This window comes from Doryrhamphus excisus, chromosome 7 (assembly GCF_030265055.1).
Source record: "Doryrhamphus excisus isolate RoL2022-K1 chromosome 7, RoL_Dexc_1.0, whole genome shotgun sequence".
Classification (NCBI taxonomy): Eukaryota; Metazoa; Chordata; class Actinopteri; order Syngnathiformes; family Syngnathidae; genus Doryrhamphus; species Doryrhamphus excisus.
This window is the reverse complement of record NC_080472.1, coordinates 2574146-2601165: the sequence shown is the minus strand read 5'-3', so window position 1 is coordinate 2601165 and position 27020 is coordinate 2574146. Positions and strand designations below refer to the sequence as shown.

The 27020-nt window shown below is 41.0% G+C and overlaps 2 protein-coding genes across 3 annotated transcripts in view; one reads left to right on the top strand and one right to left on the bottom strand.

Annotated features, from left to right (window-relative positions):
* Nucleotides 1-693: 693 nt before the first annotated feature.
* The window catches only part of tp53bp1 (tumor protein p53 binding protein, 1), a 66200-nt gene continuing 39873 nt past the window's right edge, over nt 694-27020 (top strand). The window contains exons 1-2 of the mRNA XM_058078776.1: nt 694-4608; nt 18467-18549. The gene's annotated coding sequence lies outside the window, so the exon portion shown is untranslated. The remainder of the gene's footprint in view (nt 4609-18466; nt 18550-27020) is intronic.
* Nucleotides 4094-25337, bottom strand: map1aa (microtubule-associated protein 1Aa). Of its 2 annotated transcripts, none has more exons than XM_058078772.1 (6): nt 25282-25337; nt 18478-18544; nt 16631-16763; nt 9949-16547; nt 9660-9874; nt 4094-8506 (listed from the first exon to the last, which is right to left on the bottom strand). In XM_058078772.1, the coding sequence occupies exons 4-6, from the start codon at nt 16424-16426 to the stop codon at nt 8351-8353; spliced, it is 6849 nt and encodes a 2282-aa protein (XP_057934755.1). In that variant the 5' UTR covers nt 16427-16547; nt 16631-16763; nt 18478-18544; nt 25282-25337; the 3' UTR covers nt 4094-8350. The 2 variants fall into 2 exon arrangements, with proteins under 2 accessions (XP_057934755.1, XP_057934753.1); XM_058078770.1 differs by lacking the exon at nt 25282-25337 and adding an exon at nt 25061-25275.

Here is a 27020-nt window from a genome sequence, read left to right as displayed (position 1 = left end):
CTACCACATTCCAAAAACATGCTAGGTTAATTGCTAGGTTAGTTAATTAACTCCAAGATGCAAAAGTTATGTATTTTTTTTGTATACATGAAGTATTTCCAATTATAAAAATAGGTAAATGAAATAAAATACAAAGATATTGCATTTATTTTAAACAGCAAAACTAACATTTTAACAAGAAAAAGCTGAAATGTTAACTATTAACTATTACTTTAAATATGTATGACTATTTTATAAAAGTAGATATTGCCTTTTTAATATACATGAAGTATTCCCAATTATAAAAAATAGGTAAATGAAATAAAATACAAATATATGGCATTTATTTTAAACAGCAAAACTAACATTTTAACAAGAAAAAGCTGAAATGTTAACTATTAACTATTACTTTAAATATGTATGACTATTTTATAAAAGTAGATATTGCCTATTTGTCTAAACATATGCAAAAGTGATGTATTAATTGTATACATGAAGTATTTCCAATTATAAAATAGGTAATTGAAGTAAAATACAGATATATATAGCATTTATTTTAAACAGCAAAACTAACATTTTAACAAGAAAAAGCTGAAAGGTTAACTATTAACTATTACTTTAAATATGTAGGACTATTTTATAAACGTAGATATTGCCTATTTGTCTAAAAAAAAAATGTGAAAGTTAAGTTTATTTTTTTTTTGTAGTTTTTGGTTTTTTTTGTATACATGAAGTATTCCCTGTGACCTGAGGGCAATTTGTGGTTTTTAGCTGTTTTTTAATTGGCCAGCAGCACATTTTAAAAATATAATTTTAACAAGAAAACTACAACAACAAAAAATGCCAAGGGATTATGTTCCCTTGGCATAGGGAACATAATCAAAGTTCAGGGAACCATGACAACGCATGGACAATGATATCAACATCTACTTAAACAGGGGTCACCCTAAAATACAATAATAAAAAAAACAGACTTTTCTTCAGTAAATTCAGTTTTATTGTTCTTCAGCACACTCTTCCCCACCTCAAACAATAATTATCTTCTGGAGTTGTGGACTTGTGTGCATTTGAAGAGAATGACTGACAGAATATTGCACTCCAAACAAGAAATGACATGAGTAAAAGCAAACACACCCGCCATTTTCTTCTTCTCAGCTTTAGACAGACCGGCTTCCGTAAACCACAGTCGTCCCTCGTTTGTCGCGGTTCATTCATATTAACAAAACGTTTGTACTTTGAGAATAGAAACCCTGTTTATTACTTCAATACTTTTTTAAAACAATTATTAGCGCCACATAGACAGGAAATAACACCCCTGTTATTCTTTTATAACAACTACGGGATCACTGCAGGGACATAACAGACGGCCACCGCTAGCATAGTAAGCTAACTAGTTAGCATTGGATATTTACTTATTTACTAACGTTAAGGTTTTTCAAACGGAGTAGAGGAGAATAGCATAACAACATAGATATATGTTTTAAACTTATCGTTTTGGACATGCCATAGTTCTCCATTGTAGGGACATAAGAGGCGGTCGCCGCTAGCACAACAAGCTAACGAGCTAACTAGTTAGCTTCGCCAATTTACTTATTCTAAAGTTACGAAAGTCGGGAAGAAAATAAGAAGGAAGTAAGTAAGAAACTAAAAGCTTCCCACTTCCATACAAAGTAGGAATATATTTTCCCCCCACTTTTATCATTTTGGACATGCATAAGAGGCGGTCGCCGCTAGCATAACGAGCTAACTAGTTAGCTTCGCTAATTTAATTATTCTAAAGTTACGAAAGTCGGGAAGAAAGCAAAGTAAGAAACTATAAGCTTCCCACTCCCATACAAATTAGGAATATATTTTCCCCCACTCTTATCATTTTGGACATGTATTGGTTGACTCCATTGTAGGGACATAAGAGGCGGTCGCCGCTAGCATAACAAGCGAACGAGCTAACTAGTTAGCCTCGCCAATTTACTTATTCTAATCTTACGAAAGTCGGGAAGAAGGCAAAGTAAGAAACGAAAAGCTTCCAACTTCCATACAAATTAGGAATATATTTCCCCCCAATCTTATTATTTTGGACATGTTATGGTTGACTCTATTGTAGGGACATAAGAGGCGGACGCCGCTAGCATACCATGCTAACGAGCTAACTAGTTAGCTTCGCCAATTTACTTATTGTAAAGTTACGAAAATCGGGAAGAAGGCAAAGTAAGAAACTAAAAGCTTCCCACTTCCATACAAGGTAGGAATATATTTGTCACCCACTATTCATGTTGGACATGCTATGGTTGACTCCATTGTAGGGACATAAGAGGCGGACGCAGCTAGCATACCATGCTAACGAGCTAACTAGTTAGCTTCGCCAATTTACTTATTGTAAAGTTACGAAAATCTGGAAGAAGGCAAAGTAAGAAACGAGAAGCTTCCCACTTCCATACAAAGTATGATTATATATATTTTCCCCAATCTTATAATTTTGGACATGTATTGGTTGACTCCATTGTATGGGCATAAGAGGCGGACGCCGCTAGCATACCATGCTAGCGAGCTAACGAGTTAGCTTCGCCAATTTACTTATTCTAAAGTTACGAAAGTCGGGAAGAAGGTAAAGTAACAAACTAAAAGCTTCCCACTTCCATACAAGGTAGGAATATATTTTCCCCCCACTCTTATCATTTTGGACATGTCATGGTTGACTCCATTGTAGGGACATAAGAGGCGGATGTAGCTAGCATACCATGCTAACGAGCTAACTAGTTAGCTTCGCCAATTTACTTATTCTAAAGTTACGAAAGTCGGGAAGAAGGTAAAGTAACAAACTAAAAGCTTCCCACTTCCATACAAGGTAGGAATATATTTTCCCCCCACTCTTATCATTTTGGACATGTCATGGTTGACTCCATTGTAGGGACACAAGAGGCGGTCGCCGCTAGCATAACAAGCTAACGAGCTAACTAGTTAGCTTCGCCAATTTACTTATTCTAAAGATATGAAAGTAGGGAAGAAGGCAAAGTAAGGAACTAAAAGCTTCCCACTTCCATACAAGGTAGGAATATATTTTCCCCCCACTCTTATCATTTTGGACATGTTATGGTTGTTTCTATTGTAGGGACATAAGAGGCGGACGCAGCTAGCATACCATGCTAACGAGCTAACTAGTTAGCTTCGCCAATTTACTTATTGTAAAGTTACGAAAGTCGGGAAGAAGGCAAATTAAGAAACTAAAAGCTTCCCACTTCCATACAAGGTAGGAATATATTTTCCCCCACTCTTATCATTTTGGACATGTCATGGTTGACTCCATTGTAGGGACATAAGAGGCGGACGCCGCTAGCATAACGAGCTAACTAGTTAGCTTCGCCAATTTACTTATTCTAAAGTTACGAAAGTCGGGAAGAAAGTAAAGTAAGAAACTAAAAGCTTCCCACTTCCATACAAGGTAGGAATATATTTTCCCCCACTCTTATCATTTTGGACATGTTATGGTTGACTCCATTGTAGGGACATAAGAGGCGGACGCAGCTAGCATACCATGCTAACGAGCTAACTAGTTAGCCTCGCCAATTTACTTATTGTAAAGTTACAACAATCGGGAAGAAGGCAAAGTAAGAAACGAAAAGCTTCCCACTTCCATACAAAGTAGGATTATATATATTTCCCTACTCTTAAAATTTTGGACATGTATTGGTTCACTCAATTGCAGGGACATAAGAGGCGGTTGCCGCTAGCATAACAAGCTAACTAGTTAGCCTCGCCAAAGTACATATTCTAAAATGATGAAAGTAGGGAAGAAGGCAAAGTAAGAAACTAAAAGCTTCCCGACTAATAATAAGCTACAGTCAACAGCAATAATTAACTTTGGGGAAACAGCATATAGTAACGGAGCGACGTTAAAACCGCGATATATCGAGGGATGACTTTGTACACGTTCCTGTCCTGTCTCAATTATTACCAAAGGTGCACATGCAAGTTCAAGCGTTTCTTAATATAAATTATCAAATGATAACACAATACAGTCCAGTTGATGAAGTCTGATGTCTTTAAATACTTTTATGAGCAGCTTGTATCGTGTATGAATCGTGCGGCGTGGAAAAAGCATCAGTCCTTTCAAAGTCGATTAGCGTGATAACATTTATCATCCAAAGAAAGAAGCTTATCATTTCACATATGCACACCTGATTTATTTGCTTTGAGATGTGAGCTATAAATACGTATGGTAACCAAGGCAACCAGGAGATGGGGGGTGAGTCCTCCACGGAGAACGTAAAGGTCGTCTGCATCGTCACATTCAAATCAATTCAAACTGCTGCCTTTCAAGTCTTGCATGCACCGCTATAATAGCATGATAATATAATTTTATAATAACGTCTTGGTCCCTTCCTTTGTTGGATGATGCACTTTGTACCCGGTTGCTGTTGACGACGTCATTGTGGGGAAACAGGTAAATACAAATAGAACAACAAAGTTTGCTTCATTATCAGTTTCATGTTTCATATTTACTTGCTCGTGAGCAGGAAACGTCTCCGTGCGGAGTTTGGGGTCTCCCATGTGCTTGCGTGGGGGTTTTCATACCGGAGTCCTGGTCCCGAAATGGAGCCGAAGAAAGTTGCAAGCGGCAGAAGTTTGATAAAGGTGAGAAACACGATTGAATTTAAGAAATAACTTACGGCAAAACAGGAAGGTGGTGTTGTGTCTTTTTAATGAAGGTAAACCGTAAATGTTTATTTAGTAATTTCTTTTGTGCTAATATTATACCTGTGGTGTAAAATACAGTAAACCTCGGATATATCGGATTCAATTGTTCCCACTGGTTTTGTCCGATATAAGCGAAATCCGTTGCGTATGCGTATACCGGAAAATGTCCGTTTTACGCATATATCGGATTTTATCCGTTATAAAAAGGCACTTCCTTGACTATGTTTCCAATGTACCTGGACTGGGCAATGAAAAGAGACGTAAGGTAATGAGAATTTAACTTTATTGGACTCTGAGCATAACAAATTGTTAATTAAGCTAGGCCCTGTTACGCCCGTCAGGCCTACGTTATTTCCAATAGTGAGGTTAAGATCTCATTCACTGCTGTGCTAGTATTATTGACGTCACTCACTTTTATATTTGTCCTAAATCTGGAGCCAGGAGAAAGACAATAGCCAGTGACATCAACAAGATTAGCATAACGATGCGGCCATCCGATATATGCCAGGGAAATTTCATGGAAATGCATTGGAACGGGACTGGAGATTTTGTCCGAAATAGGCGAAATCCGTTAAAAAAAATCCGATATATGCAATGAATTTTTATTGGAAATGCATTACAGAAAAATCGCTTCTTTTATATCTGTCCGTTGTGAGCGAATTTCCGATATATCCGAGTCCGATATATCCGAGGTTTACTGTATAGCAAAGGGACATTTTGTGATAAGGATGCAGTTGGACTGACGCTGATGTTGTATGTTAAGCAAAAAAAAATATACACTAACCAAGTCATTTTTCAACGTTAACCGAAAAACAGGCAAATTAAGTTTCCGAGAGGTGGTGCGGTACACTAGTCGGCACACCCTGGACTGGTTACCGACCAATCACAGGGCACAGGGGCAATTTAGCTAGCTTTCAGACTCTGGGAGTCAACAGGAGTTCCCACGCAAAACACATGAGGAGACACACAAACCCCACATAGAAAAGCCCGAACGTTCGAAAACCCAGAACCTCCGTGTTCCGAGTCAGCCACACGAATGACCGAGTACAAGTGGAGAATTTCACACAATCACATTGTTAACGGTTGCGCAACAAAAAATGATAACAATTGTGCTTATTTGGCTGGCAGCGTAAGAAAAATAAACAAAAACTCTCCCCGGTTGAGACCAGCTCGTCAAAGCCTCTTTCACAGCGTCATGTGTGGACCATACAATCGTAGGTAATATAGCAGGGGTGTCCAAAGTGTGGCCCACAACTGAAGTAGTTTTTTTTTTCTTATCTCCTAGACTTAATAAAGCTGCTTTTTAACAATAGGGGAATGATACTTGTACTGTTAGCGAGGGCTGAATGTTAGCTTTCAATTGATACTTGATATGCTAGTTTAATTATTCATGATATAGGCTGGAATTGGACCGCTCTTCCGGTTAAGATCCATACCTAAAGGCGGTAAGAGGATTCCTCAATGGAATATTTCCATAGTTAGAACATAGAAAACCACCAGTTTTTAATATTAGAGCCCTCTACACATGAAATAACACCCCTATAGTCAATGTTGAACTGTCCCTCATGGGCGTACAAGGTTTGGACACCCCTGGCATATGTTACCAATGCTATCATCAACACTCTTCCAATCCTCCCAAACACATCCGGACAAAAAAGGCACATGTGGGTCTCACCTCTTTTGCACGAATCCCACCCGCCCACGCACACGCAAACACTCCCCTTTTTTAGTAACCACATGTTTCCCTTGTCGCACGTTTTTTTTTTATTCGTCGGTAAAGATCCCACGAGATGCAGCAGCTGAAACGAACCTCAACTTCCTCCTTCAAACGCACAAAAATGCTGCTCTCGGTAAAGACGGAGAAGCCGTCATCTCTTCTTCTCAAGCTTCTCCGTCACAGCATCACAACTGGATCTACAGGACTGGGGGGGGATTATTATTGAAATCCACAGAAATTGTATCACTGCAACAGCCCACTTTTCATCATAGAAATATTGCACGACATTATAAAGTTTGGAATAAGATGTTTTCTACGCTCTAGATAAGATATATTTCTTTAAGACGTTAAAAGGACACGCTGGGCTCTACGGGGATAGGTTCTCTCTTTTCTATGACAGGTTGGAGGCACACAGGAAATTCGTGGTCGTGGAGGAAACTGATCACTAGCATTTTCTACCAGCACAAAGTTTCACTCGACTATACTGCAAAACAAAGACAGAGACCGGAAAGGATAACGATTCCGTTTGGCCTGACGGTACACTGATGTGGACTCTTAACAGGACAAGCAACTTAAGACCACTTTTTGTTTTTTGTTTTTTTTTTTTTACAGAAACTGACTATTTTTTGGCTGTGTCTCAATTGGAACACTTCCGTACTGACACTAAGGGTTAGGTGGTTAGACCAGGGGTGTCCAAACTTTTTCCAGCGAGGGCCACTGTACTATTTTGTACATTTATTCATTCATTTTCAAACAACCATTCACACTCACATTCATACTATGGACAATTTGGAGTCGCTAATTAACCTAGCATGTTTTTGGAATGTTGGAAGAAACCGGAGAACCCGGAGAAAAACCCCACGCATGCACGGGGAGAACATGCAAACTCCACACAAAGATGGCCGAGTGTGGAATTGAACTGTGGTCTCTATTTTGTACATTACAAGTTATATTTCAAGAAAGAACTGCGATGTAGATCAACATATCTATTATTAGTATTAACTTAGTATTAACTTTTTTCTTTAGATTATACGTCTTCTTGTAATATATTATTTTATTCCCGTATTATAACTCTTCCCCAATCTAGTTTTATTGTAATTACAGCAATATTTTGTTTCTCAACGTGCAACTTAAAAAAACATTCTTTTATTCTTGTAAAAAAAAAAAAATCCAGCTTTTTTTCTTGTCAGAATACGTTTTTTTCACTTTTTAAATTTAATTTATTAATGTCGAGTTTTCCCCCCATTTTTTAATTTTCCAAATATAAAAAAAAATTCTTATATTTTGACTTTATTCCCACAATAATTTTCCGAAAATTTTGTTTTTGTCTTTGTTTTGTTTCTCATATTAACAAAAAAATTTTTTCCATTCAATTACAACAATTTTTTCTTTTTTTATACTTCATTCTCATAAAATTACTGCTGATTTTTCCCCTTTTGCTCTTTTTTTTTACTTTGTTATATTTTGGGAATGTGCCCAGGGCCACAGTTTGGACACCCCTGGGTTGGTCGATCAGGGTTTATGGGGCGAGTATTTTAATTGCATGAGTGCACTGTCCGTATAGGTCCTCCTTGGTTTACTTTTAGTGGAAGTTGAAGCATTTAGCCACAAAACGTGAAAACGTGTGCACCAATGAACTAAGTGTACAGAGTGTACTTATTGAAGTGTACTGACGGAAGTATTCCATTTGAGAAGCAGCCTTGGTCTCAACAACGGTCTTTAAGAACGACTTTATAGACAAAGAAGCCCACTGTGTCTTTGATAGAACGCTAATGACGTGGAGAACATCCATGTTGCAGACGTGGCAGCTACAACAAGCTTAGAAGTTAATACAAAAAAAAAAAACAAAAACAGATCGTTATCCAAAAGAAGGGACAAGAAAAACGACACACTTGAGAGTAATTCAAACGGATCTACAGTAGGCAGGCCAAAAGTGTGCGAGGCAGCAAAAATACCACATTCTTAAAACTCAATTTTGCAGGCAGGAAAGGATTCGTCCTGCATGACGACAGTGCTGCTGGAGGCCAGAACCATGATGTTGAGCTCCTGCTGACGCTCGTGTGTCTGCTGGTACCACTCACGGGTCACTTCTGTGTCGTGAGTCGGGATCAGCGTCACCTACAGGGGAAAAAAAAAAAAAAATTATATTTTACATTTCATGTCGGTCGAGTGGTTAGCGCGCAGACCTCACAGCTAGGAGACCAGGGTTCGATTCCACCCTCGGCCATCTCTGTGTGGAGATTGCATGTTCTCCCATGTGCATGCGTGGGTTTTCTACTCCGGTTTCCTCCCACATTCCAAAAACATGCTAGGTTAATTAGCGACTCCAAATTGTCCATAGGTATGAATGTGAGTGTGAATGGTTGTTTGTCTATATGTGCCCTGTGATTGGCTGGCCACCAGTCCAGGGTGTACCCCGCCTCTCGCCCGAAGACAGCTGGGATAGCCTCCAGCAACCCCCATGACCCTCGTGAGGAAAAGCGGTAGAAAATGAATGAATGTATACTTCAAGTGGTTAGTACAAAGGCCTCACAGCTCGGAGACTCAGGTTCGATTCCACGCTCTGGAGTTTGCATGTTCTCCCCGTGCATGCGTGGGTTTTCTCCGGGTACTCCGGTTTCCTCCCACATTCCAAAAACATGCTAGGTTAATTAGCCACTCCAAATTGTCCATAGGTATGAATGTGAGTGTGAATGGTTGTTTGTCTATATGTGACCTGTGATTGGCTGGCCACCAGTCCAATTTGGAGTCGCTAATTAACCTAGCATGTTTTTGGAATGTGGGAGGAAACCGGAGTACCCGGAGAAATCCTACGCATGCACGGGGAGAACATGCAAACTCCACACAGAGATGGCCGAGGGTGGAATTGAACTCGGGTCTCCTAGCTGTGAGGCCTGCGCGCTAACCACTCGTCCACCGTGCAGCCCGTCATCATACATTAAAGCGGTAAAACACAAGGTGGTGAAAATATACTCTATATAAAAAAAGAAAAAAAAATCTAATCATAGTGATAATAATGCTAACAATAGTAATAATAAACAGCATAACAACAATAACGTATTTCCTCTTCAAAGTATTAAACAGTAACAAACAAAAAATACATAAAAATAACAAAACAAAATTACAAGAGACTTAAAATCTGTATCGTGTTTTAGTAGTAGTACTCGTAGTAGTAGTAAAAAAAAAAAGAAAATATACTCATTCAGCCAAGTCGCACACACACTAGTATGCTAAGCTAAGTTAAAGTCTATAACCAAAGCTAAAAGGTCACCTGAAGATTTGACCCCCATTGAGCTTTGCCATCCAACAGCGCGTCCAGAACTCCACGGCTCGGTTCACCACCGGCGGCATCGTTCCCACTGACCACGTAGTACGCGGAGCGGATGCGTTTGAAAAACTCTTGATCCACGTTCTTGGCGCTGCAGTGGTTGGGAATGTAGGCCATGTCCACGTAGATAGGAGCTGTAGAACCAGCCTTTTGTGAACCTGCTCGGTAAAAACATGAAAGCGGTCATGAAAATGTAACTGTCAATCAAAAGTCACATTTTGATTCCACTTGCCTGAACTACTCTTGTTGGTCAGCCCCTTGCCGGGGTTGTAGCTCGACCTTGAGAGGTCGTCGTCCTTTGAGCCTTGTCCATCTGACAAGCGGGACATGCGTGAGCTCTTATCCGCTTCCTTCTTCTTCAGCGACGCGCTACGAGGAGACGACATCTGTTTGATGGGCATGGGCGACCTCTTGCGTCTGGATGGCGATGCTTTGCTTTTCCCTAAAGCTTTCTTCAAGCCTTTAGGTTTAAGCTCCTTCTTGTCCAGAGAGTCTGGATCCACCATGCAAACATCCGGACGAGGAGGGTGAGGGTAAGGGTCTTTTTGAGGAACGGGAACCGGGTCCTGGCTCTTCCAGGACGCCGAGTGGTGGCCGCTTTCTCCCGCGGTGGATATTTTATCTACGGGCATGTAGTCTATATCCTCATCGGAGTCCATGTTGCCTTCGGCGGCGACTGAAGGGTAATCTTCGGTGCCTTGCGGCACTACTTCGGAGTCCGACTGAGAGGCGAAAGACTCGCTGATGGAAGTCGGCGGCGTGTCCTCGGTTGCGAGACCCAAGCCGGCAGACATGCCGCCGGCTTGATGCAGTGAGCCGCTTTGGGACTGGTGGTGGTGGTGGGGCTGTTTGGCTCGTCGCTTAACCGACATGTCGTGTTCATCCCCTTCCTGGGATTGGTCACTCCTACGTCCTTCTTCCTCCTCCTCGTCATCGTCGCTACATAGCTGCTTCATGGACGGGTTGATAAAGGAGGGCGACAGGTCGGTTTTACGCTGCCTGTATTCACAGGACGAATACCCCGGAGACGTGTGGCCTGCATATGGCGGGGCCGCTCCGACGGGCGCTTTACCGGCGAGCTCCTGATCACTGTCATCATCCTCATCATCATCATCATCATCGTCATCCTCCTCCATTCCTTGACGGCTACACTCCTCGATATAAAACGGCGAGTGAAAAGGCTGATTAGTAGAAGAGAGAGAAAGCGGGCGGGCAGGGTGCTCCGGCTCCATTTCGCACTCCTCCTCAAACTCATCGTCATGACGATAATGAGGAGGCGAGTCTCCGGGCATCCTCCCTATCTGAGGCTTGGGCAGTTCCCACTCGTAGGAGCTCCTGTACCCCGCCGCACCCTCCATGGACTCCAGCTTAGCCGGGCTCGCAAGCGCGCCGCCGGAGCTCGCAGTGATTTCCGCGGAGTCGGTTGTTTGGGCGCTGGTCGGGTGTGTCCGGCCGGCTTCAAGCGGTGAGGACATGTAGGAACCAAGAACATCTGCGCAGGTCTTCTCACCTCCAACCGAAGCATCCGGCTCGGCAGAGAACGACAAAGCACCCGCAAGACCGCCGGAGGTTGATATTTTTGACTCCTTCATATAAACCTCCTCGTCTTCTTCGCTGCTGTCCGTCTCCTCAAAATAATGTTTGCCTTCGATGTCTGGCCTCGGTGAAGAAGTGACGCCAAACAGCGCAGCGCTGGCCGCTTCTTTATCGACCGAGAGCGCTGCTTCCCGAGCGTGCAAGGTCAATGATTCCCCGAAGTCTTTTACGGAGTCCAACTTGGCCGCCTCAGACCACTCTGGCTTATAGAAGCATTCCGATTGAGGGCGTTTATCCATAACGCCGCCCAAAGAGGTCATGTGCTCCTTTTTGTCTTCGGCGGCAGTCGATGGAAGCGAAGAGAAGGGTTTGACCTCCTCAAATGGTCCGAGAGGTGAAAAGCGAGCTAAACCGAATGTGGACTCGGGAATCTGTTTCTCAGACACCTCCATGTATCCCTCTTTGGTGCCGGTTAAAGCGGATAACAGGGAATCGGCGACCGGGGAGCGTTCTTCCTTAAAGGAGGAGTACTCAAATACCGGCTCGGCTGACGCAGGAGTCTCCAGCTCTTCCGCCAGCTGACGACTGGTCGAAAAGGAGCCTGAAGTAGAAGAGGAGTAGCTGTAAGCCGAGGACGAGGAGTACCCGGGGGCGGCGTTGCTCGTGTACTGATCAGCTCTATCGCTGTAAAAACTACCCTCTGATGATTTCACGTTGAAATCTTCGTTATTTTTATCGGTGGTCTGACTCGGTAAAAGTGACTCCTTGTCTTCTTCTCCGTATAAGTGGAAGTCTGGGGAGAAGCCAGAGAAACCCGTAGCTGCTAATTCAACCGTCTTACCACACACGGATGCGGGGTCGGTTTTATCTTCATCTACGACCTTTGCGGTTTCTTTGTCGCTTGGCTTCCCCTGGCTGTTAAATCCGTATCCGGCCATAGAAACCATAAATTCCGGCTTATTTGAGCTCAAGGTTTCACTGACGGGACCCTTGATCTCCTTCACTGATGTTCCTTTGACACCTTGATCCATGTCAGAACCGATATCACATTCATCGTCATCTTCCTCCTCCTCCTCCTCATCATCATCTTCATCAGTGATATCATCATCATCGTAGTCTTCCTCGTCCCTTGCGGTCAGTTTCCGCATATCAATATCCAAACATGGCGCACTGTCAATATCGCCGGGAACGTCATTGGATTCTGTCGTTGAGGAATATGCTGCAGGTTTGGGGCAGTCAGGTTCCCTTGTAAAAGACAACGGGTCTTTTTCCGATGATGGAGAACCGGAAGCTTCAGGCTTATCTGCCACTGAAGAAAACCGACCCGTGTATTCAAACGTGTCAGGTTTTTGGGTCTGTTGGACCAATGGAGAAACAACTGAAGGGCTCTTGGACTCCGGCCACGTTGGGGTGGAAGTATCTTTTCCATACGAAAGTGTGCATTCCTCTTTTTCTGATATCGTGTCCCTCGGACACACGTCATCCTTTGAAATGTTTTTGTCCGCCTTTTCCGTGGTCTCGTGACAATACGAATCCGATTCCACTGAACTTGTCTTGCTATCATAGACGTCACCGTAAGAGAATGTTTTGCCATGTACGTAAGGCGTGTCTTGTCTTATATACACGGCTTTCTCTTTGGTCTCCTTTTCTGGGAAAGCACCAAGACCAAAATGAACACTTTTTTCAGGCCCCGTGGGAGACTGATCCGTTTTCTCGGCACTTTTGTGGGGATCTGCTGAAGAGAACCTTGATTCTTCCGAGTATATGACTTGAGGCTTTGGTTTCTCATCTGCACTCGGAGACAGATCTGTTTTATCTGATCTTAGAATCTCAGTGTGGTTCTTTTCGGTTTTGACCTCAGTAGTACCTAGGTCATCATCCAGGAAGCAGCCCTCTTTTGCCTCCATTAGTTTAGCCTTAACAGCAGGTTGGAGATCCTTTTTGATGAAATAGTCATCTTCATCCACACTGTCCTCTTCAGATTCCTCCGATGCCTCAAACGCATCCGTTTCACCCGGCAGTCCGATTAAGGATGTGTTGTCCGAAATAGTGACTGATTTCTCCGCTTTATACGGATCAGGTTGTTTCACGTCCGTCGCTCCTTCGGTGCTACCTTCGGTTTTCGAGGGTTTTTCCTCAGCCGGAGAGTCAGTCGCCACTGACTGTGTGGGTGAAGCCAGTTTCACGGTGCTGTCATCTGGACTAATACATCTGTCATCACTCTCTTGCCTAAATCGGGACTCCAGCCCAGGGGAGGTGCATAGAGGAGGTGCTACAGATTGCATTCCGGTAGTCTTCGATCCTAATGTACTGGACAAAGACTGGTTTTGACTGGAAACCTGCGTGGGAGATGTTTGCTTCTCGGAGATTATAGAAGAAACGGCGGCTGAGGGTGATTTCTCTTTCTCCGCGAACATCACGGATGCCGCATGTCCGTAGCTTTCCCGGAGTTTACCCAGTGGGATGTCAACATTTGGAGTCTGATCCTCGTCCTCGTCATCCTCGTCGTCTTCTTCATCGTGAGCCGCATGCGCCTTGGTATCGCTCTCCATCTCAGGAACGTTGGGCTGGTACTCATCGGAGGAAGGAGATTTAAAGCATTTGTCATCCTCCAAAGAAGAAGTGGGCGAGATGGTACCAGCAGAGTGGAGATAGTCCTTTCCTTGGTTCCCGGGCGAGGGTACGTTATTGATGGTGTCGAGCAGGAGGGAGTTCCTTCCAACGTCTTCAGTCTGAGGAGCCGTAACAGAAGCTATTGACTGGTCCTCGGCGACAGACGTCGCAAATGAAGACATTTTGTCATATTCTGTTATGGATGTAGCCGAGGAAATGTGTTCCTCCTCAGCTAGAGGAGCAGCAATGATAGCGGGGTAGGAAGCAAGCTCCGGACCTCCTACCAGGGCTTTGGGTCTGACATCCACAACATCTGACAAGGCAGAGCTCTTGATTTCTTTCAGACCCTGCATGGAGTCAAAGGTGCCAGGGACATCAGGGACTGAGATGTCATAAGATCCGACATCGTATCGTAACTGGGGGATTTTCTCCTCTGGATCCTCGTGGATCTCTTCATCGGAGATGGTCTGCTCGGTCTCGGAGTAAGCAGGAATGGTTTCATCTTGGATCAAGGAGAACTGTTCGGAGGCTGATGCCGCTACTGCTTTCCCAGGCGGAGCCGCGGTGGACAAAGTAGATTGTCCAATCGACGTAGTGTCATCTTTTCCTGTTTTTTCTTTTTTCATTTCCTGTGTTTTACACTTAAGAACCTCATCATCTTCGGTTCCTTCCAGCTCTGCTTTTTCAATGACGTCATCCTCCTCTTCTGAGCTTTCGCTCTTCTTTGATATGTCTTTTAGGTCATCCTTTGCGGAATATTTGTCGTAATCCTCAAACGTCTTCACGTTCATCGTGCTGCCTTCGAGTTTATCGCAGCTTGAATCCTTTCCCGTTTGTTCTGAAGACATTTTGTCTGCGTTGTCTTGCTCCGGTTTCACGGAGAACGTGGACGAAAGCGTCTTCGTCTCAGTCGCTGATGTCGTTTTCTCATGCGGTGGAAATGAGGTAGAAACTTTGGTATCCTTGTGAACTGACAAGTCGGATATCTGAGTAGAATCATTCTTGGGTTTGGACAACTCTTCTCTTTTTAGCGCCTCAAAGTCCTCAGTGAGGTCCTCGGGGGAGGACACGATGGATCTGTCCGCAACCTCTTCTTGGAGGTTCTTGGGGGGTGGCTTTTTACCATTTTGATCCTCTTTAAGTCCGGTATTTTTTTCCGTCTTGGTCTTAGCCTGAGTCTTTCTAAGAGTTTTTCTCACTTCAGGGGTGAGGGGCTTTAGGTCGGGTTTGGTGATTTTTCTCAGTTCTGGCTTACTTGGGTCCTTCTTTTTGTTTTCTTTCTTGTCTTCCTTTCGTATATTTTCGTCTGCTTTTACTTTTTCTCTCTTAATTTCTTTCTTCTCTTTGTCTTTCTTTTCATCCATACGCGAGACTTTGTCAGTTTTGCTGCTTTTCTCCTTTGATATTTTCTTCTTCTCCGACTTGCCTGCGATGGGCGCCACTTCGCTATTTTTCTGTTGTTTTGTGGCCTTCAGACTTTCGCTTTTGATTTTCTTCTCGAGTTTATTTTCTTTCGTCATTTCACTCTTGGGTTCGTCGTCCTGGCCGACCGTTTCTTTCTTGGCTGTTTTAGAGTTTGGTTTTGGTGACGATTTCAGACTCTCTTTGCTGTCTGCTCTTGATCTCATCTTTGTCTGTTTGATGATGGGCAGCGGCGCACCGGACGATATCTCTTTTTGAGTCGCCACCGGGTATCGCAGGAAGTCCAGATGTTTCAGTTTCTCCAGGCCCTCAAAGATTTTATTCTGTGGTGCGTTCCCGGGGAAGAGCACCCTGACTATCTTTTCCGTGGGACGATGAGGAATCCAAACAATAAGAGCAGTCACTGATGTTAAATAGGGAACGGATATTTCTCCTTCCTTTCCGTTGGACATCAGAATCCCCGTCTTGGCTTTGCTGTTACCGACCCATTTTTGCATGAGGAACTGCATCTCTTTGCTCTCTTTGACGGGGTTTAGCACATACATGTCCAGCTTTCCGACTCCAAGCTTGTGAAAGAGCGTGATCGGTTCAATGGTGTTGCTCACCGCCCTGTGAAGAGGCTCTGGTGTGATCCCAAGCTTACTGAGGTACTGCAGCGTCAGCGACGCTTCCTCGATGCTTCGTTTCACTTTCAGAGAGGACTCCGGCGTCCGAAGCTTCTCGGGGACGTTCAGAAATACGATCCCCAGCTCGGGGGAAATGAGGTTCTTCATGGACTCGCCACTGCTGCTTGAACCGGATCCTTGGTTGCGCTCCTCCTCCTGTTCTGCGATCTTTCTCTGGAATAATCCATTGATGCCAGGGAGGTTATCCGCTCCGATGTGGGTGAGCAGAATAGAGTCGATCCTGTCGAGGTGGCGAACCAGTTTCCAGAAGCAAGACTTCCTCTCCGATCCGCCGTCCACCAAGATGTTAAACCCGTTGATGGCAAACAACGCCGAGTCTCCTCTTCCTCCGGGAAAGATGTAGCAGCAGGGTTTGGACAGTTTCAAAAATCCTCCAGAAGTCGGGGCCTCTAAAAGGTCAAAGGGAGACGCTGCATCTACCGTCTCGGAGACGTCCTCCGTGACCCCCTCCATGTTGGGATGCTGAGGTTCAAATTATATCCCAGAATATTATGCTCCTGGCTTTAGTCCAGGGAGCTCCTACCCCCCTCCTCTTCTTGACAGGAAATAGTAAGCCTCAGTGGCTGTCAATCACCTAGAAACACGTGCATAGTCGCAATTTAAAGTGAAAAATACATATCACTACGCAAAAGAAAAATGAAAGTGTTCTGCGCTTACTTGAGCGTTGGATAGGATATCAGAGAAGAGTTGTCGGGTAAAGACCCCACCTTGCCGCACCTCCCTGCTCGGAGCTTTGGCCGCTCGGTATCAGCAACTTATTCCCAGCAAAATCGGCAATCGGAGAATGGACCTGACCGGAGTGCAACAATATTTCACAACAACACAGACCGTCATTAGTATGAAATATCAATACCTCAAAAGGATGAGATTCACAAAGTATACAATTTGACCCAGCACCTCCGAGAACCAACATGTCCTCCGCAGATGTACTGGCTTCTTGTTGTTGCGTGGATTATCCTCCTATGTTAAATACCGTTTTTTTTCTCATGCTTTGACAGCCATGTGGCTAATTTTTGGCTGAAACTACAGTAAACCTCGGATATATCGGACTCGGATATATCGGAAATTCGCTCACAACGGACAGATAAAAAAGAACCGATTTTTCTGTAATGCAGTTCCAATAAAAATTCATTGCATATACGGATTTTTTATAACGGATTTCGCCTATTTCGGACAAAATCTCCAGTCCCGTTCCGATGCATTTCCATGAAATTTCCCTCGCATGTATCGGATGGCCGCATCGTGGCGCTCCGATTCGCCGAATCGTGACATGGCCGCTATACGACGTCATTTGCAGCGTTTGCAGCGTTGCCTGCGCGTCCAGGTACATTGGAAACATAGTCAAGGAAGTGCCTTTTTATAATGGATAAAATCCCATTTACGCATATACCGGATATAAATCCCATATATGCGTAAAACGGACATTTTCCGGTATACGCATATAACGGATTTCGCTTATATCGGACAAAACCAGTGGGAACAATTGAATCCGATATATCCGAGGTTTACTGTACTACAATCCCATTGGCGCTATGAGTGCAGCTTAATGAAATAGTGAACTGGAAGACTTAACGCTAATATCATGTTTTGAAGTCTGACGCAGTGTTTTGATCCGACACATCCTAAGTAAGTCTGTCTAGTTTCACGATCATGTGCTCAAGTGTACAATTAGTGTACAAAAGATAACGAGCGATGCTGGGGAAAACGGAGCGGAGATTTATCATGTATCAAATTAATCTTTATCACCAACTCGTTTGGAAAGGGCGGACTACTGCTAATTTACTGCAAAAATAAAAGTGACAACAAAGGAGAGAGAGGCTGACAAAGTGTGTCATGAAGGAATTATGAGGCTTTTCAATTCTGACACTGCAGAAAAAAGACTTTAGTGGTTTTAGTTCCCAGGAGGAGGATGAAGAAGGCGGGGCCTGTAGTATATTACATGCACTGTTTGGGTGGGTGGGGGGGGGGGGGGGCATTTATTTAATCAAAAGTTTAAAAATCTTTCTATGTAACATGGACGCCCTCACTTCTGGCTTTTGACCTCCACGGCACCAACGGTGTAGTGTGTAATTAGTAAGTACTTTGGGCCAATATATGACCAATCACAGTGGAGTGGGCGTGTCCGGAGGCGGGCCGTGGGCGGAATAAATTAAAACCAAACCATTTTGGTGGGAAGCACAAATCCAAGCTGGAATAGGTGCAGATTCTAGAACATTTTTTGTGAGGGTTATTGTGTGTAGCTGCTCTATAGGAGTCCACAACTCAATATATATATATAAATATTTATATAAATTAGCATAATACGTCCCATTTAACAAGAGATTTTGTTTAAAAAAATAGGTGGTTTTCAGCTACAAAACAGCACAGCATAATTGATGAATATATTTCTGAAAAACCATGACCGAGTGAGGTCATGAAATTCAAATTGATAAATAAAATTTGGACTAAAATGTAGTACAAAGTACTGACTGCAGTTTTTTTTTTGTCTTACAGTTGCGTCTCACCTCTTCTGATGGGTCAACCAACACCACTGTCTGAAGAAGATGCTCTGATATTGGCGAATACGCTGGCCTAAGGTGAACACAGAATTACATGCGTTATAAATAATGACCTTTGCAAACAATAATGTGAATATATTATCATATTATCATATATTCCTTCCCTGCCCTGTACAACATTTGAGTACAACATTCAACCCCTAAGCATTCGGCCCCTTATATATGATGTCTGTGACATGTTTCTGTCAAAATATGGAATATAATATTATGAATAATATAATAATAATATATAATAATAATGAATAATAATATGAAAACAATAATATGAAAATCTTCATACAAGGATGAAGAGTTAGAGTGCAAAAGAAATGGTAAAATCAGCAGTAATTTTATTAGAATAAAGTCAAAATATTAAAAGGAAAAAAAGTTGAAAGATTAAATAAATAGATATTTTTTAAGGCGTGGATATGAGATATGAGAAACAAAGCAACAAATAAAGATTCGATTTTTGTAACATTAGGTTGCAGGAAAAGTTATATACTGTAATATTACCAGAATAAAGTCTACATATTATCGGAAAAAAAACTTACAAGAAGTTTAAATAGTTGCAAAATTTAAATTAGAAAAACTGGTAAAATATTTTGAAAAAAAATGTAATTTTAGTATCATATGGATTAAATATGAAGAAAAAGTTGTAATTTTTTTCAAGTCGTAATATTGTGAGAAACAAAATAATATTTGGTAATTTAAGTCACGGAAAAGTGAAAAAGCATGACCGGAATAAGTCAAAAATATTAAAAGAAAATACAAGTCAAAATTTTACAAGAAAAAACTTTTAATATTATGAGAAAAACAAAAAAAAATTTGTAGCATATAATTTAAATATTAAAGGTAAAATGCATATTTTTTTACATTTATTATTAATAATATTATATATTAACATATATTAACATTGTTCTTGCATTAAAATAACGTGACATTTATTTTCCTATTTTTTTATGTACCACCTCTTAATATTATGAGAAAAACAATACATTTGAGTAGCATAGAATTTAAGTATTAAAGGTAAAATGCATATTTTAACATTTATTATTAACATATATTAACATTGTTTTTGCATTAAAATAACATGACCATATTTTTCCTTTTTTTTTTTTTAAACACAAATGATGATGATGATGTGGAGCATCGTCACAATACAAACAAGTCCTTCACCTCATGTCATCACATTTAGCCTCCATGGGGCTGTGTACCATCAACCTCCAACCCCTCCCTACTCCTACTCTCCTACTTCCCAGTTTATCGTTCTCCTGGTGTTAAACTCGGTCTATAAAAAAAATCGACTCACAAAAAAAAAAAGAGACTAAAAAAGGCAAAATGATGTGGCTGCCACGAGCCTCATTGGTTGTTGCCATGGACACTGATGTGGCTGTCTCTGCTAGCAGAGTTACACTGACCCAGTCTTGGCTGAGGGAGACGCATTGCAGCATTTCTGCAGAGAGGGAGGGCGGGGGGGGGGGGGGGTGGCTTGTACTGTATGACAGTATGCATACACCATCACATAGAGTAGGAGCAGCACTATCGTACAGTTTGTACGCAGCCACGTTATCACAAGAGCTATATTTAGCACGACAGACTTTGGAAAAACACACTTCATTATTCACATTATGCAAATAAAACTTATATTAATACATCATGGATTAAGAATATGAACGAGCCTGACTGACCAAGTATACTTCTGTTGGACATTTGGTTGGTTATACATGATCACATAATGAGGGTGGCATAATGCCTTATTGCAGAGGTTTCCAAAGTGCGGCCCACGGGCCATTTGCGGCCTTGCCCACAGACTATTCTAAAAATATAAATAAAGAAGTAAAGTAAAAAAACAACAACAAGAATAAAGTGAAATTGTTAATAATGTCCTTGTCGTATTCTAAGGAAAAATAATTCATTTTAGTAGCATAAATGTAAATATTAAAAAAAAGTCAAATTTTTTAATTTACAGCGGTCATTTTACAAGAATAAAGTGAAAATATGAATAATGTCCTTGTTGTGTTCTAAGGAAAAATAACGTCATTTTAGTATCATAAATGTAAATATTAAAGAAAAGTCATCAAGTTATAATGCTACGAGAATAAAGACATAATTACGAGAAAAAAATCACAAAAAGAAAGTCAAAATAGCTGGAATTTAAAAAAAAAAACAGAAATGAAAAAAAAACTGCTGTGATTTTACAGGAATAAAATCAAACTACCCCCCCCAAAAAAAATCATTCTCTAACAAAAACAAAAATGCTAATTTAGAAGAATAAACCCATAATACTGTGAGCATGACTAATGTCATTTTAGTTATTAAATATTTATTAAATTATATAATTGTATAGTTATTAAATATTTTTTAAAGTCATAATATTACACGAAACAAACAGTTTCAGCTATCACAATATGGGAATATTTTGGAAATATTACAAGAAAAAAAATTTTAATACGAAAGTAGAAATAAAATAATAAAAGAACCAAGACCAAAGTTGGTATAATAATAATAGGCTTTTTCATCTGTATCACAAAGCTAAGATGTACTTTTTTTTTCTTGAAATATATTACATATATACAACTTCTTAGCATATCTACAAATATCAAGTGTATTCTGGGGGGGGCATGGGTGGAATAAATTAAAACGGACCGTTTTCACAGGATGCACGAAACCCAAAGATATACAGCTGGAATAGGTACAGATTCTGGAAGATCTAGGAAGCTTTCTGTGCTGGTTATTGTGTGTGGTTGCTCTACAGGAGTCCACAACTCAATACAAAAGGGCTGAAAAACGAGCATAATAGATCGTGAGTAAGAATTATGCTAGTGTGTTCTGCTGTCAATGTGTTTAAAATAACGTTTAAGTTTAATGGACAAAAAAAAACTACTACTACTACTACTACTACTACTACTACTACTACTCAAATATCACCTTAACAAGAGAAGACCAGAGAGACCACCGGTATGTAACAACTGTTACTGTTCCCAATTTACAACTGTGTTTAGTCTGGAGTAGTTATGCTGAGTTGATGCTATTCCTCTCAAGCTAACCCGTGCTAACCTGTAGTCCAAGTGTGAAATAAAACTCGGGAAAGTTGATTAAAAGCGTCCTTGACCATCTTCTCGGCTTTTTCAATTCCAGGCTGGCTAAAGTCCAAAAGAACTAATAACACACGGAGAAGTTGTTGAATGGAAAATAAATTACGGAAAGGTTCCCGAGGCAAGTCATTGAACTCATCAGTATTAAAAAATCCTGACCAGGGGTCTCAAACTCAATTTATGTTATTTATGAATGTTAATAAATGGAATATGTCCATAGTAGAGCATAAAAACCTGCTTATGACTTTCTAGATTTTTCTAGATAGTTTTTAACATTAGAGCCCTGCAGACATGAAATAACACCCCTATAGTGAAACGTCACACTCCTTTTATTCATTGTTCATATAACCACAGTAAGAATAGTAGCTATTTATTCTTCTAAATTAGCATTTTTGTTTTTGTTAGAGTACGATTTTTGGGGTATTTTGATTTTATTCCTGTAAAATCACAGCTGGTTTTTTTTAATTATTCCAGCTATTTTGACTTTCTTTTTGTGATTTATTTTTTCTCGTAATTATATCTTTATTCTTGTAGCATTATAACTTAAATTAAAAATGATAACTTCTTAAATATTTACATTTATGATACTAAAATTATGTTATTTTTCCTTAGAATATGACAAGGGCATTATTAACATTTTCACTTTATTCTTGTAAAATGGCCGCTGTAAAATTAAAAATTATGACTTTTCTTTAATATTTTACATTTATGCTACTAAAATGATATTATTTTTCCTTGGAATACGACACAAGACATTATTTACATTACTAAAAAAACTTTTAAAAAAAAAACCTAAAACAGCAAAAATCTGCAGTAATTTTACAACAAAAAAATCCAAATCTTGAGATAAAAATGTGAAATTTAATGAGAAAAGTTTTGGGCTTCTTTAAATTTAGAATGAATACTTTATATTGGAGGCTAACTGGTTAGCTTGTGAGCTTGCTTAGCTAGCGGCCGTCATGTCTTGTTGCCATTTACAACATCATAGGAAAACTTCCAGTATTCCTTAAAAAAACCTTTTCTCATTAGATTTCACATTTTTATGTCAAGCTTTAATAATAATAATAATAATAATAATACATTTTATTTGTATAGCGCTTTTAAAAATACAGAAAAATGGAGTTGAATAAAAGCAAGTAAACAGAGTAAAAGATACGTTAAAATGCAAATAAATAAATAAAATAAAATGTAGATTTTATTGTTGTTTTAGTTTTCTTGTTCAATGATGTGCCACGGGCCACACTTTGGACACCCTTCCTATCAAGTGTCTTTGGTACTGAACAAATTGGTTCAGCTGTACTGTTATTATTTAGCAATTACACAATGCTAACATGATCTTCTCCGACTAAATCCTGAAAAATCTCTCCTTTCCCCGAACACGTAAGAGGGACGTGGAACGGCGCGGGGGTGTTTTAAAGGAATAAATCAAAAGCTAAAGAAGCCCCATACATTGGAAGAGGTTTGCAGCCTCCGCCATCTGAGTTGGCGGCGCACACTTCCTGCCCACACAATCCCACGCCACGGCTTTGCATGCTTCAAAGAGATGTCTTCAGCAATTTATTCCTGGGGCCGTTTGTCCTACTGTTTGAGTCCCGTTCATGGATCCTTCAGCCAACTACGTCCACGATACAGTAAACCTCGGATATATCGGATTCAATTGTTCCCACTGGTTTTGTCCGATATAAGCGAAATCCGTTATATGCGTATACCGGAAAATGTCCGTTTTACGCATATATGGGATTTATATCCGGTATATGCGTAAATGGGATTTTATCCGTTATAAAAAGGCACTTCCTTGACTATGTTTCCAATGTACCTGGACGCGCAGGCAACGCTGCAAACGCTGCAAATGACGTCGTATAGCGGCCATGTCACGATTCGGCGAATCGGAGCGCCACGATGCGGCCATCCGATATATGCCAGGGAAATTTCATGGAAATGCATTGGAACGGGACTGGAGATTTTGTCCGAAATAGGCGAAATCCGTTATAAAAAATCCGATATATGCAATGAATTTTTATTGGAAATGCATTACAGAAAAATCGGTTCTTTTTTATCTGTCCGTTGTGAGCGAATTTCCGATATATCCGAGTCCGATATATCCGAGGTTTACTGTATAAACTTAATGTTTACAAGCGTAGTTTCAGTATTTCGTCTAAACCAGGGGTCTCAAACTCAATTTACTTGGGGGCCACTGGAGCTAGGGTCTGGGTGAGACTGGGCCGCATCAGGTTTTCCCAAAAAAAAAAAAAAAAACGCATTTATTAAAAACAAAAAAATTTAAAAAACTTCACTTTGGTTCCAATTTTCTACAATAAAAGCTCTGATAAAACATTCCACTGTTCTCAAATATCTTACTTTTAATTGTTCTACACAAAATAAGATAAACAAATCAAGAATAAAGAAAATCAATCAATCAGTAATATATGAATAAATATAATATAATAATAATAATAAAAACTTAAGAAAGCACATATAGTTGGTGGGTAGACAAATGATTTTTTTCATATTAAAATGAACAAAGCATTATTAGAGCCCTGTAGACATGACAAAACACGACTATAGTCACATTTATACTCTCTTTATTTACAACATATTGCGCAACTGCAGGGTCTCGAGACACATCATACTAACTCGCAAACTAGACAGCTAGCGACCTAAACGGTAGCCTTCAAGTTATTTCCTTTCAACTTAAATAGCCAAAAACTTACCACTTCCACACGGATAGGGAGGATAACTATTAACAGTTATTTAACCTTTAACATGAACATTATTTACAACGTATTGCGCAACTGCAGGGTCTCGAGACACATGCTAACTCGCAAACTAGAGAGCTAGCGACCTAAACGATAGCCTCCAAGTTATTTCCTTTCAACTTAAATAGCCAAAAACTTACCACTTCCACACGGATAGGGAGGATAACTATTAACAGTTATTTAACCTTTAACATGAACATGAATCAAACGTAATATTTTTTTTCCGGGTACATGATACCATACAGCATCCATATCAAACTAACATTAAACTTTCATATCATGGGCGGGGGCCTCAAACTAGTGTCCTGCGGACCACATTTGGCCCGCGGGCCGCATGTTTGAGACCCTTGGTCTTTTAAACTTTAAAGGCTTGCTGTGCAGCACTTTAAAAAAAAAAACAAAAAACCCTGGACTAGCCTGTTGCATAATCTCGGGGTTATTTAGAGAGTGAGGTCTAATCTGGTGCCTTTGGGTCAGAAGATGTTTTTTTTTTCTCTCAACTACAAATCAGGTCACCCAAATCCACTGAAATGAAATGCTAATAGTTAATAGTGCAATGACAACATAATCCACTGTATGAAGAAATAAACATAGAATCTAACGAGACACCTCATTAAAGCTGAATTAATCACGTGAATCAAAAAAAATGTATTTTAATCGGTCCCAAAACAGAAAAAATGCTCGTCATATTTTACTTACATGACACCCCCAATCCACCGATTAAACCGTTTCATTCCTCCGCTGTGACCCCCATCCGTACACACCGTTGACGCTCCGAATGGCCGTGAAACAAACAACACCGCCTTCGCGTGCGACTCCTGCCGAAAATCACGCGCCCATTTCCGGATACAAAAATTTTCCCCGACGGTGTCCTTGTTTTAAGGAGGCAAAGGACGAAATGAAACGTGGATGTTTCTTACCGTCCTTCGGCGGTCCGGATGGAGGCGAGGGCGGGGCTTTGATGCTGCTGCTGCTGCTGGGCTGCGGATGATGATGATGAGGATGAAGGGACGGTTGCTCGTGCTACATTCGCGGACCGCTCGTAAAAAAAAAAAATCCACTCACTCCGTTTTGCGAACGTAATCCAAGTTACTAATAACACATTTAATATTAGCCAAGTGTCGATGTACATAACGACAAGAAAAAACACACCTTAAAAAAATATATTATTAGAATAAATTTCCAAATGCAATTTTCCAAATATTTCAACTTTATTCTTAAACTATGCCTTAAATTTTCACTTCTTATTATGACTTTATTCATTCATTCATTCATTTTCTGCCGCTTTTCCTCACGAGGGTAGCAGGGGTGCTGGAGCCTATCCCAGCTGTCTTCAGTCGAGAGGCGGGGTACACCCTGGACTGGTGGCCAGCCAATCCCAGGGCACATATAGACAAACAACCATTCACACTCACATTCATACCTATGTACAATTTGGAGTCGCTAATTAACCTAGCATGTTTTTGGAATGCGGGGAATCAAACCCGGGTCTCCTAGCTGTGTGGCCTGCACGCTAACCACGTTCCACCATGCGATTTAGTATGATTCCTTATTTATAAATAGAATATTTTCATAGTTAAACCTAATAAACATTATTAGAGACCTGTGGACATGAAATAACACCCCTATAGTCACATTGACACTACAAATTATCCAAAAAAGTGGACATTATAGGAGTCTCAATTAACCTAGCATGTCTTCGGGCGAGAGGCGGGGTACACCCTGGACTGGTGGCCGGCCAATCACAGGGCACATATAGACAAACAACCATTCACACTCACATTTATACCTATGTACAATTTGGAGTGGCTAATTAACCTAGCATGTTTTTGGAATGTGGGAGGAAACCGGGCCGAGGGTGGAATTGAACCCTTGTCTCTTAACTGTGAGGTCTGCGGAATTATAACATTTTTCTTTTAATATTCATTTTTAATATTTCACAATATTACACTAGGGCTGCACGGCGGTCATGTGGTTAGCACACAGACCTCACAGCTAGGAGACCAGGGTTCAATTCCACCCTCGGCCATCTCTGTGTGGAGTTTGCATGTTCTCCCCGTGCATGCGTGGGTTTTCCTCCCACATTCCAAAAACATGCTAGGCTAATTAGCGACTCCAAATTGACCATAGGTATGAATGTGAGTGTGAATGGTTGTTTGTCTATATGTGCCCTGTGATTGGCTGGCCACCAGTCCAGGGTGTACCCCGCCTCTCGCCCGAAGACATGCTAAGTTAATTGGCGACTCCTATTATGTCCACTTTTTGGGATAATTTGTAGTGTCAATGTGACTATAGGGGTGTTATTTCATGCCCACAGGTCTCTAATAATGTTTAGGTTTCACTATGAAAATATTCTATTTATAAATAAGGAATCATACTAAATCGCATGGTAGAACATGGTTAGCGTGCAGGCCACACAGCTAGGAGACCAGGGTTCGATTCCCCGCATTCCAAAAACATGCTAGGTTAATTAGCGACTTCAAATTGTCCATAGGTATGAATGTGAGTGTGAATGGTTGTTTGTCTATATGTGCCCTGTGATTGGCTGGCCACCAGTCCAGGGTGTACCCCGCCTCTCGCCCGAAGACATGCTAGGTTAATTGGCGACTCCTATTATGTCCACTTTTTTTGGATAATTTGTAGTGTCAATGTGACTATA